General features: G+C 37.0%; 1 protein-coding gene and 1 long non-coding RNA gene across 10 annotated transcripts in view; both read right to left on the bottom strand.

Moving 5' to 3' along the window:
* Positions 1 to 20,711, bottom strand: part of LOC128885256 (eye-specific diacylglycerol kinase) — a 73,396-nt gene that overhangs the window by 23,292 nt on the left and 29,393 nt on the right. For all 9 annotated transcript variants that reach the window (XR_008459563.1, XR_008459562.1, XM_054139215.1 and 6 more), the window contains one exon: positions 10,006 to 10,147. Coding sequence is in view for 7 of the 9 variants with exons in the window: in XM_054139215.1 (XP_053995190.1) it covers positions 10,006 to 10,147 (142 nt within the window). In the remaining 2 variants the exon portion in view is untranslated. The remainder of the gene's footprint in view (positions 1 to 10,005; positions 10,148 to 20,711) is intronic.
* Positions 19,030 to 20,436, bottom strand: LOC128885289 (uncharacterized). Its single transcript, XR_008459575.1, has 2 exons — positions 20,043 to 20,436; positions 19,030 to 19,976 (listed from the first exon to the last, which is right to left on the bottom strand). It is a non-coding gene; the product is annotated as an uncharacterized LOC128885289 (long non-coding RNA).

Here is a 20,711-nt window from a genome sequence, read left to right as displayed (position 1 = left end):
GAGCACACTTCGGGGCAACTTCTGATTTCAAATCACGCAAACTGGCTGTGAAAATATTTACCATAGTCGACGCTGCGCGAGCAATTTATAGCGTCCCCTGTCTCCTCGTTGGCTTGTAATCGAGGCTCGTCGGATAATTTTTTCCTTTATACGCGGACAAAGCGTTTTCGTAGATTGCCAATTTCCGTTATTACCGCACCCTTGAATCTGTTGCGCTCAACTTTACACGACCGATAATCATGTTGTCGGTTACACTTACCCGACGTTCGATAAACGAATGTGGTCGCCGTGAAACGTTATGCTTTTGATGCGATGGCTATCTGCAGGAGTGAATATTAAATTTGACGAATCTTTTATGGAAATAGGAACAACGATGAGGTAGGAGAGATGTATGAATGGAATTTTTTATTGCGTTGATTTTAATAATTAGAACTTCTATCCAGAAGTTTCGAGATCCATAAACACCTCGATTTTACAACCGCTGTTTGTTAACTTGTATTTCTAGTTTCATCTGAAAAAATATAAAAACCTAAGAAAGACGTGTAAATTCCTCTCTTTCCAATCCAGCAATATCCTGTGAAGCGAAAAGGAAAGAAAGCTCCCTGTTTCGCGACTTCGCCGAAGAAAATATTATCCCCAAACTGGTAAACAATATTACGTTGAAGCAGAGCTAAAGAAAAATCCTTTTACCGCTGTTACACGGTGCCGAGTCGCATGTGTGCGCGATTTCACGTTCGCCCTGTCGCAACAGCACGAAAACCATTCGAGGCACTTCAAACGAAAAACAACCATGCGCGAGAGCACGACCATGAACTCTCTATATTTTCAGTGGACCGATGGAGAACACCTTCAGGGGCGTATAACCGACCGCTCTGGAATCATGGAACCGACGCAGGTGACCTCCGATATTTACATAGCTCTTGATACGTGTGTGCGCAAGGTACGCAAGGTACGGAAAAGACAACATTAGCCACGTGGAACACGATGGGGAGCTGCGAGACTATACAGGCGACTCCTGACTCTCCGATACAGGTCAACCGAGACTTGCTGGACTCGAGACACCACTAGACTCGATATTTGATTATCCAGGATTCGTAAAATATGAATGGAGCCAATAGGAGACTCTGGAGACAGGTAGCCAGATGCAGATGGTGCGGGAAGGGATCAACAATATACGATATGGACCAATGGGGACATTGCTGACTCGATGCAAGAGATCTGGGACTCATGGGATGCTATACAGGCAGTACATAGTGAACTTGATAGGATAGGTACAGGATAGAGAAACGTCACTCCAAGACAAGTCCGACATTCTGAATAAAAAACGATTTAAGAAAAAAAGACAAAAATATTTCTGTACTTCAAAACAATTGCACTTTCATGCAATATACAAGGAATGCCACAGATATTCGTACCCTCTATGTCCATTGAAGAAGTTCTCCAGGAAATGCTATTTTCGTATTAGAACTTGGATTGAGAGCTTGGGAGAGTGGGGTCGGTTAGATAGTCATCTGGTGGAGAGTATAGTGAGTACTGCCACCCCTAAATCCATGGAATCTCAGAGCTAGGTCACGCAGGTTCCCCTGTTGCGTGTCTGACGAGTCGATGTTCGTTTGTATCGTATTCCACGAAGTCTGTATCCTACATAACGAGTCGAAGATTTTCATTATCGGACCCCACAAACCCGAAGTTATTGGTATCGTGTCCCACGAGACCATCCACCACCGGTCGAGAGAGATATTGCATGCACGTCGCGAGTCAGCTTACACACGTGTGAGAGCAAAATCTGTGTAAAACAAATGCTCCCTTTATGCCAGACTGCAGGTGTGCTTTTCAAATAAACGCAGCAGTGAAATACTTTACGCGTGCACTTCATAAAATTAAACTTAACGTAATAATTCCCACGCGTAATTGTTATTCTAAAGCATATTAGCAAACTGGTAAGTACACTGCTCAAAAAAAACTATAATATTTACAGAAATGAAAATTCTTTAGGTTGCATTTACGGTATGAGCATCTTTTATTATTAGCTATTTTAATATACCACTAATTATGCTTGCAACGAACTGTCATCATAATCCTTTAAATCGAAACTAAACTTAATTTTATTAAGGGAATTTAGTACTACAGTCTCGTTCCTCAAAATATTCGACATGGAACGAATTGCTAAAATAATGTCATCGTAACCCTACACGCTACTACGCAAGGGTACAATGATTATTTTTGTTCATCATGTCATCCTAAAAATAGATACTGCGTATACATACTTAGAAATCAATTAATACGCTATAATTTGCCCGACGGAAAGGCGTAAAATCAATGAATCGCATTACCTTAATGAGACAGTGTGTTTGACAGTGAGAAGTCAAAGAACTCGGAAATATATTGACACAACCAATAACAATACAACATTTTACTTGTTACAAAAGAGTCAATGTTTGGTAGCACAAATTCCTTTCCTCAATTTAACCTCTTCAGGGACGATTTTTTTTTTTTTGTTATTATCAAATTTTTGTTCTTTTTATTATTGACAGTAATTATAATTATAAAAAAACTGACGGCATTTCATTTTTCCTTTTGGTGTAGTTACACTGCAATTTTGTCTCGAGTTCGTTGAATTAACTTTCGTTGATTTCTCAATAACCACATTTCGAATCGAGTGAACATTTTGCATGCACGTAAAAAATACTTCAAACTATGGCACGAGCAATTCTGGGAAAACGATTCACGGGAATTTTTCTAATTAAATCGGCTCGCGACGTTACGTTGTGAATCTAACAAATGGCGAATACTCGAGAACTGTAGAGACTTCAACCGAAACGAAGTAATTAATATTCAACTCGATTAATTCTGCAAGTAAATTGTACAGGGGAACGTAGTCGAAAGTTTCGTAATTAGCTGCACAATTTGTGCTTAAAGTGAATCGTAATTAAAAACTTTTCAATTGCGATACTTTTTGTCTGTGTTTCCTTATAAAATATTTTCGCTATTTCTTTGAATGTGAAGGACGAAGACGTAACTTTTTTCATATTTCCGGCTTAATTTTCGCGAGACGTCGCCAAGATAATATTCCGCGTAGAAAAATTTCATTTGCAGTCCACGTTGGACCCTAAGCGAAACATTCTATGCGACGAAAACGTCATTTACAAGCGTGTTCTATGCAGGACAAAATTTCACTTACAAGCGCTGGTTACGAATCGGTACGAAATATAATGTGGAAAAGCGTAGGATTCGCGGAACAAACATCCACGGTACAACTTTGCTCGTAAATGCGGGAGAAACATTTTCAGAAAGTAACGGTGGGTCTCTGAGACAATTCTTCCGCAACTATAATCCTCTCTGTGTCCAACGAAAACGCCACATTAATTTTTTACCTCCCTCGAATATCCCATCTGACTGTTTGACGTGGCAAATAAACTACGGTACACTTTGGTGTTACAGAAACGCCCGGATATTACATTTTCTGATAAAAGAATAATAAAAGGCGACTTCAATTTATTATACACGTAAAGTGGAAATAAATAGTGAAGTGGAATAAAATTGTATGAGTATGTCGTTATGTGAAATCGATTAATTGAGAGTTAGTAGTGAAATGTATGTTTTCAATGAAAAGTTTTGATCTTTGTTGGTGAAATGCAAAAACTTACGATTTATACTATAGTATAATGAGAGAATATTAAGATACTGTAGGTGGGGCATGTGTAATTCATCTAAAAGAAAATAATTCTAAGTTATGCTATCACTTGACATGATTGCTGATATATCAAATAGAAAAAGAGACTAAATCCCTTTTTGAAAAACCCTCTACCAACGATACTTTTCCAAATCAAAGCATGTCTTTAATAAAATCCTTGAAAGACAACATTTAGTAACTGTATCGCAGCAGGTAACCATCGATTTGTTGGTCCATTTTTCTCCTTTAGCGTCTCTAGTGATAAATCTCGTTTGAAATTGTCGGCCATGAAGGGATAACGTCTTCAAAAATACCAGAAAGAACACATTTACGAAAGTGATAGACTGGACAGCGAGAAACGCTTGGAAACGCATGATTGATCCTGTTAATAAAACATGCGCAGTGTTGGGCGATATTCCGTGTAAGAAGCTTTAGCTAAGAGACTGTCCTTCCTCTTTCAAGTATTCGTCGCAGTCACACGGAAGCTATTTCTCATCTCGAAACCACGATGCATTTTCCTCCGAGCTTGAGGCAGTCGTATTTCTGAAAAACATGCTTCCCCGACACCGTATTTTCCAAGCATTTTCTTCCTGCTTTTTATCCTCTGGGTTTTTTATGATTATACACGCCTCCGTGCCACGGTAGTCTGTTTACAAATTATCTCCTTTACGGCTCTCCGTAAAAAATTAATAAAAGTGAATAATAAGAGGACGGAGAGGTCGACGATTTCAATTAACTTTTTTCACATGTACGTGCGATATTTAAGAGGACCATTTATAGATATGATCGTGTTATAGACGTAGGAGTTTAATTTTTAATTAGTTTGTATAGGTAGAGAGGATGTGCATAATTTTCTACATTATATAGATTTTTTCTGGGTAGACTAGGATAACTGTACGTACTTGAGACTCATTTTTCCAAATTAAGACTTGTTCCAAATAAAAATAAGAGACATTTACAACAATTATCATCAATTCTGTATATTCAGTAAAAGAGTAAATAATTATATGAACACTCAAAAGTGTATAAGAATATTCCATTCGCTAACATTTGCAACAGATCGCTTTACAAAGTCAGTATGGTTATTATATAAGTATGAATACTATACAAGTACAAATTTAATTATACCTCGGTCACTCTGCTGCCAACAGAACAATCCTTCTCTTTCTCTTTCAGCACAAAAATAACTACTCCAACTTCGATATAATCGATTACTCACGTCTGCCACCACCCGTAATCGGAGCAATGCGCATCTCAAAAAACGAACAGGAGCAGAACGATTCGACTAACGAGCACTGCGCGTATAAATTCGCCACGTTCGTCGCACGATGCTTCACGCGGCAAATTGCGAGCTCATTTTAATCTTTGTGCGACGCCTTAATGAAAAGTAACGCCGGATCGTAACGCCCCGCGAGATTGGTCCAGTGGGGCCGAAGGAGCACGCTCGAGAAAATGAAAAACAGCGAAAAAAACAGGAAGCATAATTAGCAACTGGGACGCCTCGTGTTTCTGAATTAAACAGTAATTAAAAGTTCAACAAATACGAAAGGATTCGTAAACTCGAAGCAACCGGGCGCACACGAAGTCTGATAAAGTGCCATCGCGTACTCTGTCGCGTTTTGCTGAAAAAAAAAGAAATGAAACGGGTCGCCGGAAAGCAATTAAAAATCGTTTTAACACATTCGCTTCTCCCGTGGCCGAGTTTTGCGCTGACAACTCGAATCGAGGGATATACAATGTATGGACTTGCGCGAGAAGTAATGAAAAAAGAGTATGAGGTTGTTTTTGGGGGGTTTGGACCTTGTTAGATTTGTTAAACTTTTTAGGGAATCAAGTAATGCGCATCTGATGGTGAAAGCACGCAGAGATATACTCAGACACTTTGTGAGTACATTCATTTTTATGAAATTATTCGATTGTGTTTTTCACTATATTTTAGTAAAGTTATTTAAAAAATGTAGAAACAATTTTGTTGCAACAGACTCCACTATTGAGAACATTAAGTTTAAAAAATTATATAGCATGTGTGGTATTGAGTAGAACTTGGTTGACTTGTCTGACCAGTACAGTCTGTTTTTACGGATGAGAATAATTTGTCCAGTACTGATTATTCCAAACTATAATTTTTAATATTAATATTAATATTATTCTGATTTTGAACGTAACAAAGCAAGAAACATTTCGTTAGAAAGAAACAATTTATTTCTACTAGTTTTGATACATATAAATATTGATAATGCTTTACTATTATCAATTATAACTAATTTTAACTAGTTAGAGGGTATATAGAAAGATAAATAGAAAACAGACAATGCTACACCAGCGTTAATGTCCACAAACACCAATATCAGTAGAAATACCGAAACATAGTCAGACACGTGTTGGCAGAAGCCCCGGGCGAAAAAATTGTATAACACATTTTCGAACGATCTATTAATAGAGAATCACATCTCAATTGCTAGAAATGGACATTTTGAAAAAACAAGATAAAAATTAGAAACTAGAATAGACTCGAAAAATAGACTTTAAAATAAAAAACAATTTCTTCATTATTACCATCTCCTTATAGACTTTTAATTGTAATATATTAATATGTTTTATTAACATCGTTTCTAAAATAAACAATTCAGTTAGAAATGAAAGTGTAACTAACGTAACGTAAGTTATATAAAACCCTACTGGAAAACATCTGAATCGATACGACTTTAAATTACTTCGAAGCATGTTTTTTCTTTCTCCCATCAATATTATTCCACACTACCATTCCCTAGGTGGACGGTAATTATTAACTCGTTGAAACGACTATCGTTTAATGCAATAACGAGAAAACGACTGCCGTAACATTCGATCGGTTCACTCTATGATTTATTAGCGAGGCTCGCGATATCGACCTTGCTGTATAACCGTATGCAATTATTCCACCGTTCAGTGGCACAGAATACTCATATAAATGGTTCACCATGATCGATCGTTCGATATTATGTATACGTTCACCGATGTTAACAATTTCGTCAGATCTAATTTCCACTTGCACTTTGCCAAGATGTAACATCTTTTTCTCCCAAAGTTTTTGCAACTCAGAATAAGTAAAAACGCACTTGATGCTAATTTTAATGGCGACGAAAGAACAACAGAATGGAAATCATGTTTTATTCATACTTTCATCAAAGCGTGCTTTTGGATGCAGCTGGAATTAAAAAAGATAGGATTAGCCGACACGTACAGCGTTATATATCACTCGAGATATGTAAAAATCGGAGTGTTCGCAAAAATTTCCTGCAAAAAGTAGGCCATGAAAAATAATAACAAAATATTGTAAGAATACTAGCTACTTTCAAACAAAAAGAGCGCTACTTTTTACAATTATTTTACTCTGAAATTACAAATAAGTCAGCTGACATTATTCTAAGTCTACTTAGCATCTCATAAAAATATTGTAAATTTTGTAATCAATTTCTCCTTCATTCGAGGTAATTTCTGCCCCATACACGTTGTTCTTCGCCTCAGTATGGCGAACAAAAGCGTCGAAGAAAAATGTATAAAATAAAAATTCTCATTAACGATGCCTTCAATACCCACGCAATATTCTCGTGCAGCAAGTGTTGTTTGAAATTTTTAATATCAACGCGTTTCCGTCGAGAACTCGAACCCAGTAACGCGAGACAGGTGTTTCATCGAGACGCGCGAATTTCCATATTATTTCGTCGCCGCTTTTATATCTGTCGGCGCGACGCGATTAAATAAAAACTTGTCGGGAAACGACAATGCCAGGAAGACAATGAGCGTGTTCTGGGGCGAAAATGTATTCAACCACTGATCAATTTCCTGTTTCGGTGACACCGTTTGGTTTGGATAAATCCAAATGGCTTTGGACAATGCCGCGTTCGCGGGAGATTCTCCTGTCTCGCTGATGCTATTCACGGCGAAAAGAACGTAAATCATTGGAAATCAAATGGAGCGTTACTCTGCGTTCTCGCACTTGTTGCCCATTGCGTGTTATGAAACTCGATGCTGCGTCGAAACATTCAGAATTAAATTGTGCAGCACGAAACGTGACGCTCCGATTGATACTTCGGTCGTATAAATAGAATTTCTTCTGTAAAAACTGTTTCATAAAATTTTCACGAGTACTATTGTCCTCAATGTATTAATTTCATTTTAGAAATGTTCACGAATTCTTTATTTTTTGAGGAAGTTTATTTTCGAGGAATTCATTATGAGTGCGTTATTGCAAGATTGCAATTCCCAAAGAGCTTAAATAATAATGATTACACAATTGTCAAATAAAATTGTAACAAATCCGTAGTAGAATTCATTCGAATCCATAAATTGCAAAGTAACCCCATTTTACATGGGTATACATTGAATAGCCTAATTAAAACTCTCTCCTGAGTGACGTTGCATAATTTTCGCTGACGAAATGGGTTGCGGTTGCCCCAAACATAAAGCAGCGTGTGCTATCTCGCTTATGGTTGCCTTTGCAGCAAAAACGTATTCCACAAAAATTGCGAGAAATTAAATTTAAAAACTTTTTATATTCAGATATTTCCATTAATACCTCAACCTATCCTGCAGTTAATACCTTACTGGGGTGAGTAGCAGCAGAAACTTGGTCATTTGCAAAAAAAAAAAGAAAAACGATCACAAGGAAACCCAAAATCTTGACACGAAATTCATGTAACAGAATATGATCGCCATGTATGCACGGTACACCGTAAAATGTGAACGTAGCTCCAAAGATGAATTGAACCAACAAAAAAAAAACCACTAAAGAAGGTCCACATAAAAGATTATCACGCCAGAATTTGCATTCGCTGACTCTTCTGTTATAATAATTTTTCGTTTACGTAACTCACCCTACTCGCACCAACTGTCGGACATTTACGATCAATGAAAGCTCGGAATCCCATCTACGATCTTACAACTTGCAAGCATGCCGATAAAAAGTTTCATGAATTTTTTTCATTTTTATTATCCTGCGCTTCCTCGACGCACGGAACACTTTTAATGGCGCGTTTAGGGGAATGCAAAGGAACATCTAGTACGACTCAAAAGTGTGGAACAGTGTAATCGTAAAAAGTTTTATGAATCTTTTCGGTCTTATCCTTATCCGTTTCCTTGACGCACTGAATATCCTTCATAGCACATTTAGTGAAATGGGGGAACAGGCGCGACGGGACATTTATGAGATCCTTTTTATTGTACCGGGGAGAGTGATGAGAGAATCAAAATTATTCGTGAAAATGATTGAATTTGATGACAGCGCACCCTTGGTACTTTCAATGATGCTAAATGCTACTTAAATTAGATGCTGTACAATAGTACAGTATGACATAAGTGTGCTACATTAAATGCAGAGGAATTCATTCATCTAACAAATTTTAATTAGCATTCACAAGTATAGAACACTGGGATTCCCTAATTGGATAGAACTGTACTCTAAAGTTACTTGCAAAATGTATAGAACACATGACTGTATAAACATAGCATCTGTTCAAAGAAGATTCTCCAACAAAGGAAAACAACTTTTCCAAGATAAGGATCAGTACATTCAGACATCCTTGGCATTTTTAATAAAATGAAGACGCATAGAGTCAGACTATGTATAAACCTTATTTAGGTAACATGTACAATGTGTATGATCGAGTTCATAAATATACATTCCTCACTTGTAGAATGGAAAACCTCCAACGTTCCAATTTAGATAAGAGACTACCCCTAATGTCTGTGGGCAAGAAAAGGTAAATCAACAACCAAGGAGCACAAACGAACAAAAGAACGAAGCTAAACGAATAATTTAAAAAAAAATATGCGTCGTGAATTTCTATTAAATTAACGACCCTTCCAGTTTTCGGGAATTTTTTTGCAAACCAGGTGGACATTTTCGCTCTGTTAACGATGCCTGGCTACCTTGGCCCACGTGTACACATACACCGACTCCTCCGCGCTGTGTTAATTGAAACACTTTGGAACGCATTCAGAACTCCCAGTTGTCGCTAACAATGTCTTTTTGTTTCCGGAAAATCTTTGTTCCCTTCGCTGTCACTTTCCATCTCCATTCCTTCCCTCTCTATCTACCTTCCTCTTTCTCTATTTTTTCCTATGATCCGAATATATGACGTGGCAATATCGAAAAAAAATAATATACGTAACGACGTAGCGATATCGTAAAAATAATAAAAGTCAAGGGGCTTGCGATACAATGATTTTGTCATCACAAGTAAAAGTTATTAAACCACGCTAAATTATCCTCCACGATTTACCTTCATTTTAGCCCAAATCCCTAAAATCGCCCTTAGTTGGGGAGCATAATGACTCTGCATGAAACTTACCGAGCAATCGTTGACGTAACAGAAGTCACCAGAAGCTGACGTCGGTACCCAAAGATGTTCCCCATTAATTGCACCAGGACCCCAATCGGGCGTGGATCGAGGTTCACGGTGGCCGCCACTCGTCCCTCCCTCTTCTCTCCCTCTGAAACCGTAAGACACTCGATTACGCGGTGACACTTCGATATCGGGGGTGGATTCTTGCAGCTGACATTAATTCCTCTACAGAAATCCCAATTGCGACGCCGCCGCCGCGCCGGGCAATACGTGCCGACAAGAACAGTAACGACTATCCGTGGAAACGGATATTCGAGTCAGCTGTACGCAAAATTAGAGAACGTATCGCGACGACGATCGATTCGAGCACTAAACAAAAGAAAAAAGCACGGACGATTTGTTACACATCGATTCGCAAATCAAAGCCATCGGACGGACTGGTTCGAGTCGTTGATCAAATTATTTTTAGAGACGAGGAAGAAAGATTTTCTAATGAATTTTTGGTAATAGATTTGGTCAATTTAAGAATACATTCGTTTACTGTATGCGTGTAAAAGGAGAGGCTTCTTTGGAAATTACAAAGAGAAGAACTATGAGTCGTACAATAATAAACGATTTTGTATTTGACAATATATATCTTGAAATATAAAAAATAATGGTTTTCTTGTGACTTCGGTAGTGAGAAAGTGTCGAGAAATTTATTTTTAATGTATGTAACAATTTGATCAAAGACTGTAAAACAAAAGCAGCATTTAGCATTCCGACATTGGGGCACTCATGCTGACCACACACATTTATATATAATTCTGTTAACGTGAACAATGTCTAGCGTTAAATAAAAACAATGCTCACATCTGCAAATTTGTTATTGCTGATAAACTTGAATTGCTACCTTCGTTCGATTAAATACTCTCAATGTTGTACTCGTCCTCATCCTATGAACATAATCATAGTCACAGACTGAATTACTTGGGACGGTTGCATTCCTAAACTGTGATTTAAATAAATTTCAGTAGAGGTGCTTGTTAACGTAAAATGATAGGGGTCAATATTTGGCAGTCCCAAAATAAACGCTATTTTTTATTACGTTTCGACTCTTGGCTTCGAGTCATCTGCAAATCGCGCAAACATCGAAACTAAATTTAAATACAAATTCACAAAGTTTGTTGCGTAAAGGAGTATAGTCACACTTTCACAAGCAAAATATTTACATAAACAGAGAATGTAAACAAAAATTCAAAATTGAAGATTTCGAAGTTCATATGTAAAATGAAATTGATTTATGATCTGTTTATTATTGAAATAGAATTGGAAAATATGTCATAACTATAAAGACATGCTTGGATAACTAAATATTGATTTTTATTCGATTATAGAGGCATTTTATTTCAATAAGAATCAAATTCAATGCAACGATGGAAATTTTAAAATGTAAAATAAAAAATAAATAAGGGTGTTTGATATTACATTTAATATAAAACGTTCTTTTCGCTTATGAATTTAATGTAAAATATGTTATTGCTGCAGAATTTGAAAATAGTTTTATTAATTATTTCATTATTTTAGTCATTTTGTATAAACCGCGTAATTAAAACTAAAATTGACGTTATATTTTATATTTTACAAACCTCCAGTTGCGTTTCATTTGACAGTTATCGAAGCTGAAAATAAAATTCAATATTCGTTCATTTTATACACACAATATCGTTCACAATTCCACTTCAGTAACAAATTAATTGCCATCAATGTCAATTTATACACGAATTCTATCGGACACTCTTACATAGAAATTTTTACTGAAATTCTCCATTGTAAAAAAAATTTGTAATATTTTATTATTATAATTTCTGACCGAACAAAGTGTCATTATATTCTATTGTGAAATCAACTTAACAAATTTAAATGTAAATTTGATTCTTTAGAGGTATTTAGAGGTTCTGAAGATAACTAAAAGGCAAGATTCAAAACGTAGTAAAAGTTGTTCACTTTAAAAGACTGTCAAATATTAGTTTGTATTATTATATAATTATGCCATTACAACCCTGGCGTGGATTGTTCATAGACTATGGATTTTATGCATTGAAAGCATAGAATATACTTAGAATATTTCATAATTTAATAACAATATTCAAATTAAATTCCATATAAATCCAATCATTCTGCGACAAATGCATAAAATTCGCAGCCCAATTGAAAAGTTAATATCTACAGACAAACTATATACAGGGTGTGCGTCGCCACGATACCTACGATTTTTCAGGCATTTTCAAGAAATTGACGAAAAAATCTCTGGACAAAAGTTTATAGTGAACTAAATACTAATTAACGTTTGCCAGTTGCTCCTGGAATGATTGAAAATACCTGAGAAATCGTGCAGGCCATTACGATGAACACCCTGTAGATGTCGGAAAAACATTGCTTTCTGGCACTGTACCATCGCAAACAAAATTATTAATGAATATCTCGGGCGAGCTTCCGCTGGTATCGAAATTATTCAGCGATCATTCAATTCCGGCACAGGGTTACCGCTTTAGACGAGCGAATTTCCCAGATTTTACTGATAGGTGAAGCGCTATAGCACGCCAAAGTTTCGAGAATAACTTGAACTCGCCGTTGCTCAGTATTTCCGACGATATGGCGACCAAAGAGGGACTTAATGCTACTCTATAGAGCCTCCTGAGAGCAGAGGGTCGTGAAAAATTCAAGAACACTTTAAATTTCCGAGTCGCGACCAGCACATAATGCGCGCCGCGGCGTACAAGTTTAATGACAAAAGTCATCCCTGGACTTCGAGTCCCTTTAGACGATTATATCAAAATTTTAGGTTGCGTTCGCGCACTGCTCCGTGCCCGTGCTTTCTGCATAATTAGCCTGCGGAAATTACCGGATATCTGGGTCGGACACGAGACAGGCGAACGGAACACGATGCGACCGTAGTTTTTTACATGCTGGGCTCGATACGCGTGTCTATCTCGAATCGAATCCCACGATATCGCATAAGCTCGTGGGTTTGGTAACGAAAATTGGTCTCATAGATTAACTCATGCAGAGTTAATATATCAGAATCCTCAGAATTCCAATAAAAAAAAAAAAAAATAATTTAATATATATAATTTTTTTCAAGCATCATCTCCCAATTCCACAGATTCTAATAAAACATATGTTGTAAAATAGCATTCAAATATTTCACGAACAACATATGGTAATTGTGACAGAAGAATATTAAAGAAAACCGAGAGAAATCATTTATTTTGTGTTTCAATATTTCCATTACGAGACTGTGCAATACTCTTTTGGAATATTATTTTTCATGGACATGAAACGAAATATTACATCCATCGGCCTGTCGATATTTCGATTACTTTGACCCGAATTTCACGGAGAACGTAACAGTAAAACTCGAAAGTGATCGCTTTATGTAGGATAGCTGCAATTAACCACAAACGAAGCGATCAAATGGCTCGGAACTGGAGCGAATAAAATTCGAGATGATCCTTTTAAAGCTTCTATCAGACTCGAAACGCAGTATTAAAAGTGTATGCGTTCACCATCGGCAAGATAACGATATACACTATGGTATTCGCCAATAAAACTCACTTTTCAGAGACTTATGCAATCGTATTAACAAAGAAGTTTGTATGTATAAAAATAAATAAATGAGGGAGATATTTAAAGGATTAAGTAAGCCATTTATTTTTTGTATGCCATCTTAGGAGTAAATATGTATAACTTGTAAGCGTAGACACTCAAATTCGAACTTAAATAAAAATTGGGATGGCTGAATGTCTTCCTTGACAAAGAAAGAAAATGTTACGTCAAAAAACCTAATGCACCTGGCAGAGACAATGTAAACAAAATACTCTTGCAAAAGCTGTCGGAGGCTTACTTATTACAGCTCTCACGCGAGATTAAGAATGTAGATCCCATCAAATAAGAAAATTTTCCTATCCGGTAACCGGGCGAAGAATTAATTATAACTAACAACCCTCCAGCGATGCGGGTAAATATTACCTCAATATCTTCTTCGTTCCCGCGCTGAAAATTATATTAATTATGCGCGAAACATTACCTGTGCCGCATAAGAATGTCCAAGTTTAATCTTAGAAGAAATATTGCCCCAACAGCATTCCGGCGCTCGCCAATCAACGCTAATGAAAAGGACAAAGAAAATTCGAAACCCCGGTCCAGTTTCATTGGCCACGTTGCGAACGCTTCGCATTAAAGCTACGAAAGACCAACTTGCAAAGTCATACTGAAACTCACATGAAAACCTATACACACACACGCTGGAGTCAAGTACGAGGCTAGCCAAAGTCAAACATTCAAATTCTCGAACGATTTTAGTCCAAAACCCCGAGGGATAATCTGCAGCGCACTATACTAGGGTGTTCCCAAACTCAAACTCAAAAAGGAATGGTATAGTTGCGTTCTTATTATTAACGCTTTGCTGGCTTTGTTTACATGATCTGATGTCCCTATGGGCAACCTGAAAGCACTTATCAACAAATTACGAGGCTTTGAACTCTGGAGTATGAATATTAATCGTGAAAATTGCTTGATTATTCAAAATAAAAGCATCCATAATTATTCGTAGTCCCTCCAAGCTTCGAATTTAAAATAAAACTCTCGACCTGAATATTTCAATTCCCCCCAACAGTTATGAAAAGTGGTTTCGTAAAAATTAAGTATCTCGTCGAAAATTTTCTTGAAAAATAAGTGTCCTGAAATTAAGCTTCCCCTGAATTCCATATTCTAAATTTACTTGCAATTTTTAAAAAATTGTATACGATAACAACAAGAAATGTTGATAAATAATTAAAAGTTCTACAAGAAAATTATCGTTGAAAGAGATTAAGTGAAAACAAATATTTTTCTTTAATTTAGAAAGAAATATCTAGAAAAATTAAGCAAAAGTTTCAATCACACGGTGATTGCTGACTGCTATTTCAATATTGTGTCATCCTCAAAGTCAATACTGAATACCATTATGCAGATGTGCATAGAATCACAGGACGAGCTACCGCCCACTGACTGTACTATGAAAACACCGCCAGCACAATCCAACGGAATTTTGAAAAAGGAAATTCTACCGCAATACTTCGTAGCGAATATTGAACAAATTTCCGTAGAAGGATTTCAATATTCAACGATAATCCGTTTCGTATACCGCCGAGGATTGAAATGGAAGAGAAAAACGTTTGGTTCTCATTGATTCAACCGGTTCGTGCAAAAAAGAAATTAACAGAGAGACGAATAATACATCACTTAAATGTTCGACACATCGTTTAAATATTATTTTTTTTTTTTTTTTAAGGAGCTTGTCTTTAAACTAAACGATATCTTTAGAAATATATAAAATGAAATATTTACAGTGTAAGTTAATGTGGTTTTTTGTTTCAAATAAGAATTTAATATTACACCAACATTGTGTTTTTAACAACGAACTATAAAAATGAGTATTTACATTTAGCTGTTAAAGGTTCTTTTCACAACCTAGCCGAGTTCTGATTAATAAAAAAAAGCGTGATCAGGGGTGATTGTCGTAAAAATAATGTTCCCTGGAATAGTATCTTCTCACATGAACAGGGCAGTAACAATTCGGAATCCAGACAGTAGGCAAACATGAGAGCACGTGTACTTACCGTGCTCAGGGTAAATTCTAAATATAACAGAAGTTAGCTGCGGAACGGTACGCTATGTAGAATTAGTTCCTTAATAATGAACGCTTTGCAGGCATTAAGGATTCACGAGCATTCCCTCGAGAATACGCGGTCGTAATACCGCCTCTGAAAATTTCATTTGCCAATAGACCGAGCTCGGTCCGCTGGTCTTTGGGCCTTTCAAGACCTCTCAATATTCAAAAGTCGATCCCCATGCGCTATTGGCATCCACCTAGTTCATCAAATCTGTCGTCGAATGAATCGAGAGGTCAAATTCTTAACAACATGGAAGATCAACGAACTACGACGGATTTCCTGTTGCTCGGTGGTATTTACGATAATCAAATGGAAGTTATAAATTGTGGTCGTTTAATTAGAAGAACTAGGACGACAGTTTGCACATCCTTACACAAGGGAAGAACTTTCGAAGAATTAAGAGGCCTTGCGATTGATTAATTCTACGAGAAGTAAATGTTAAACGACACGATTCTCATTTTGAGGTCTCTGCAGTAACGATCGATTAATGGAAATGATTTAAAAACAATGTTATCAAAGCGACGCAACTATCAGAATAATTAAATACATTAATTATGGAAAATTATTCATGCAAACTGGTAGTACGAGGTACTGATGGCTTATTAATCTCTTGATACAATAATTGTGGCGATTGAATTTGTGGTATTTTAATATTAATCTCAATTCTGTCCCTGCTCCAAATGTTCATCGTTAAATATCGTGTGCAGCACTCAGACAAAGCCTGATGAAACACAAAACTTGTATATACCGAAGATGTACGATTATCGCTAGTATTATTAATAGAATGCCACCCACGCATATGCTAGCATAAGGGAGCACGCAAGGGTAACGTACTTCATCTATCGTGAAGAGTGGGTACAAGTAAAACGATGAAAGTAATTAGTTTCATCGCGATGTTGTAATCAGTGTTTGAAATGAACGTTTGCATATTCATGTGCCGTGTACAGCGGGTGGACCGGTGTAATAAATTATTATTCCCTAGTTAATTAATCCGCACAGAATCCCCACTTAATTAAACTACACAGAATGGAAAATAAATCTGGGGGAGCTTGCATAACACACTGATTGCGTCTACGATCGACTTCTGAGTCGAGAAGTCTGGTTCAAATACAGTGAACGCGAAATCTCTATGAAAAGGGTCTCGATTATACGTCATTTCATTAAGGGAGTATTCTTAATGGCGACTAGAAAGAAAGGTATTGTTTGGAAAATTGTTTTTAAGAGAATAATAATCGCGAGAATTGTAGTTTGAATCTAGTATATAGAAATAGATGTAATTATTTGTATTTCTATAGATTTTAAAGTGATACAGTCTACCTATTTGCCATTAGGCAGCAGACACTTGAATCAATCTTATCGAAGAGTCCAGCATTCCAAAAATCATTCTATCCCGCTAGAAATACTTCTTTTGTACTATTTTTAAAAATAAAACTACCCCAACCTAGGTCTCCGTAAACCTCTCATTTATTATTCACAGCACGGTAAATTGCGAACGTATTATGCCTATTCCGGCATTTTCAACGAGTACCAAGCAGCCCGGGCATCGATCACAACAACAAAAATCCTTGAAAGGGGAAATTGAACTCGTGATTTCTCGCGGGAACGGCGCCTGAAAGTGTTACTTTTATCGCTGAAACGTGTTCGGTGTACAAGGTTCGCGAGCACTCTCCCTGGGCTTTTTATATGCAACAAAAAATGGATAAGAGTATCGACAGTTTGTAACGCGCTGTATCAAGTGGGATGCGAAACTGGAACGCGGGAAAATTGCTGGAAAGTTTCCTCGGATGTCTTCGACAAAAGTTCCGCGCTCACGTGTTCGCATTAATGTTAAAAAACGCTTCAAGTTGAGGTCTACCGAGGGTGCACGAACATCGTCGAAACGTCGATATCGGCGGTAATAAATTCTAGCGATACGTCGCGCGCTTGTATTTGGATTGTATAACATAATTTCACGTGCTCTCGACTAGCATCCTTAACATAACTTTCTTGATTTTACATGGTATATCGAAAATGTTAAATAAAGGATGCTGGTTGCGTTCTCGTTATCGTCATATTTATATTTTAATTATTTGTAGACATAGAAAACATTTAATTCATAATTAAACACCCATTTTTGATGTATTATTTAACTATGAAATCCCCGAAATTCCAAGTGCAAGCTTCTCTTATCAATACTACATTATTATGAACTGCTCTCATATTTATTTCAATCCTTCATCTGGCAAGTGTCGACTTTAATTTCAATTTTGCAATAGCGAAGAATCGAGGCGCCAATGAAAAAGCCAAGCGCAACAGTTTACACGCGTGAAAAGGAAATAGGAAAGCGTCAATTAAACGACGTACTCCCCCGTACGCTTTGACGCAATTCCACAAAAATGTCACTTTCACCCATAGCGTACCCGAACGGAACGAGTATCGCGTTCCACGCTTATTCCCAGCGCTGGTAATTCGATTGCGAGTCTTCGTTATCCGAGGAGCTAACCGGAAATAGCCCGTTCGAAGCGTAAAACTGCAACTGCATTTTCTCGCTGGCGATGAAAAGTCTCGTTCGACGTGTTTCAATTGCCAGCGTATTGTGCACCGCAACGATCAATCGTTTCGGGGGATGAACGGACGATTTTCATCGGGTACCAGGTGGAGATCGTAGCGAAAGGCGCGAACAAGTGACACCTAGTCTTTTTCGCCGACTAGTCAAATAAAATGAAGAATTTTCATCCGAAACGGTTTCTCTCAAAGTATGTCTACGATTTATCTTGTCACTTTTTAGGTACTCTTTTATTATTGTAAGTTTCGAGACAATTTTTACGATTTCTTCTGAACTTTTCTCTTTTAAAGACAACTTTTTTATATGGAACTTCTAATCATATATCAGCATTTATTGTTATTCCCATTATTCACACTTTTCAACTCATTCCTAACTTTCATTTACAGACTGAAAAAACTGAATAAACGAAGCAGATTTTGTGTACCTCTGGCGTATAGCCACCGCGTATCGTCGTTAAATTTATTTACGTGAATCGAATGGAGAGCACAAAACAAGCATTTAAATTTACGGCAATGAAATATATGAGAAGTTTCCTTTTAACCTTAGGATTTTCGCCAAATTTAACTTCTAGAATCGTTTCAACTCCTTATAAATAAAATGTAATCGTGGTAGAAACAGATTAATTAAATAGAATAGTTTATGATTTTAAAAAAGTTTAAGAAAATAGCTGAATAAAAATATGCGACTATTTTCTTGAACTAACGTTGTTTAAAAAAAAAAACACACAACTAGAAAGAACATTGCAAGCTCTTGATTGTAAATCGTTTAAAAATGAACAGGTAAAAACTATAAAAAACACTCATTTTTTGTTTTTATTCAAATTTAGTGTATAAAAAAGAGGAGAACAGGTGATATCTGTCGAAAAAGTAAAAATGTTGATTTACTTGATAGCGTGCAATCATCCACCGAATAAATTTGTCGAAAGGATCGTGTTTCGACAAGGAATGACGGCCGCAAGGGAATATCGAGGCTTCTAGAATATTGAAATAATTTTTCCCTCGTCGACTTCCGAGAGGGACGAGTTCGCGAACTTCCAAAAGTTCGTGGCAAGCTGGCTCGATGGAATTAAAATTGACGAAACAGCGAAGTCTCCGGGAAAAAAGCACGGCGAAGTTTAATCTCCGCGCAAATCCCCGCCGAAAGTTAACTTCGAAACGATTACTCGTGATTTAATTATACCTGCAAAGATACTACTCCGCTAACGTTAACTCCATTCATGCTTCACGGTTGATATGAAGATCATACATCGACGCTGTAAAATTATAGTGAAAATTTGAGAATAAGCGGAAATTTGATAGTCATAACAACAGATATATATACTTTTGGCTAAAATAATGTATCTTTAATTATCAATGCTTGTATTAAAAGGGAAAATTTCGTAACAGAGTTATCAGTTCAAGGATTTTAACATAATTTACTGAATTTTGCCTGGCAAGATAAAAACCGTTCTTTGTGTTCTTCGTAAACAATTTATGCTAACAGCAGCTTTAAAGTGCCCTATTAAAACCTTGACTGCTTTTTAAAAAACTACCCAAAGACTTTCGTGCTAAGTGACCTTTAATTTTTAATAATCTCGCTTTGGATACATTCTCCGCGTTAACTTTACAATATTCTATCGATTCCACAGCATCAATATTTTCTCCTACCTCTGTTAGTTTTTGTGATATATTTGAGCATGCATTTGTATTTCGTCTACAATTGTGACAGTAGAAATGGAGAGCTGTAAAACAAAACAGCTGACAATGAGTCCAGAAAAAAACAATTAGGACAATACCACACAATTTTCACCAGACAATCAACACACACAATTCTGTTCGCCCTCCATTCTGAACATTTTCATCCCTGAACGCGTCTAATATTTCTCATTGCTCTATCCAATGTGCACAGTTCCATACGAATCGACGTGATTACGATCGAGTGGTGTCCCTTACGAGACTTTTATTTCGTTACCGTCGTATCGCGCTGGCAAATGTCACTAAGCTGTAATTTAGCAATTTTACAAGCTGGTGGTTATCTAAACGAACTCTCCCATTCGTTGCGAAATGCCGTCGCAACGGTGTCCCGTGTCCCGTAACTTCGTTCAGGTCGCGGAGAATTTCATTTAACGATTTTTTTTTCCTACCAGAGAACGTAGTACGTGACGAGTTTATTATTGTCATCTTGGCCTTATCGAAAGTTGTGCTCGCAACTTTTACATCCCCCTCCCCCTCCCCCTCCCCCCCCCCGCGATGATGTACTTACCAACCCGCCCCGTGCTTTTACTCGAGTACCGTCACCCTTCTATCAGGAGTCATAAACGGATGACCTGCTAGCATTGTTATCGTCGTCGAAACGTGTCATTAAACTTGGCGATTATCGAAAAGCACCGGGTGTATAATACCGAAAGGAACTTGGAATTTTCATCCGTTTTTCATCGAATTATACTGTAGGAGCTTTGGAAGATTGTTAACGTCCCAGAGGAGGGATATCGT

This window comes from Hylaeus anthracinus, unplaced genomic scaffold (assembly GCF_026225885.1).
Source record: "Hylaeus anthracinus isolate JK02 unplaced genomic scaffold, UHH_iyHylAnth1.0_haploid 11981, whole genome shotgun sequence".
NCBI classification, from domain to species: domain Eukaryota; kingdom Metazoa; phylum Arthropoda; class Insecta; order Hymenoptera; family Colletidae; genus Hylaeus; species Hylaeus anthracinus.
This window is presented reverse-complemented; position numbering and strand designations above follow the sequence as displayed.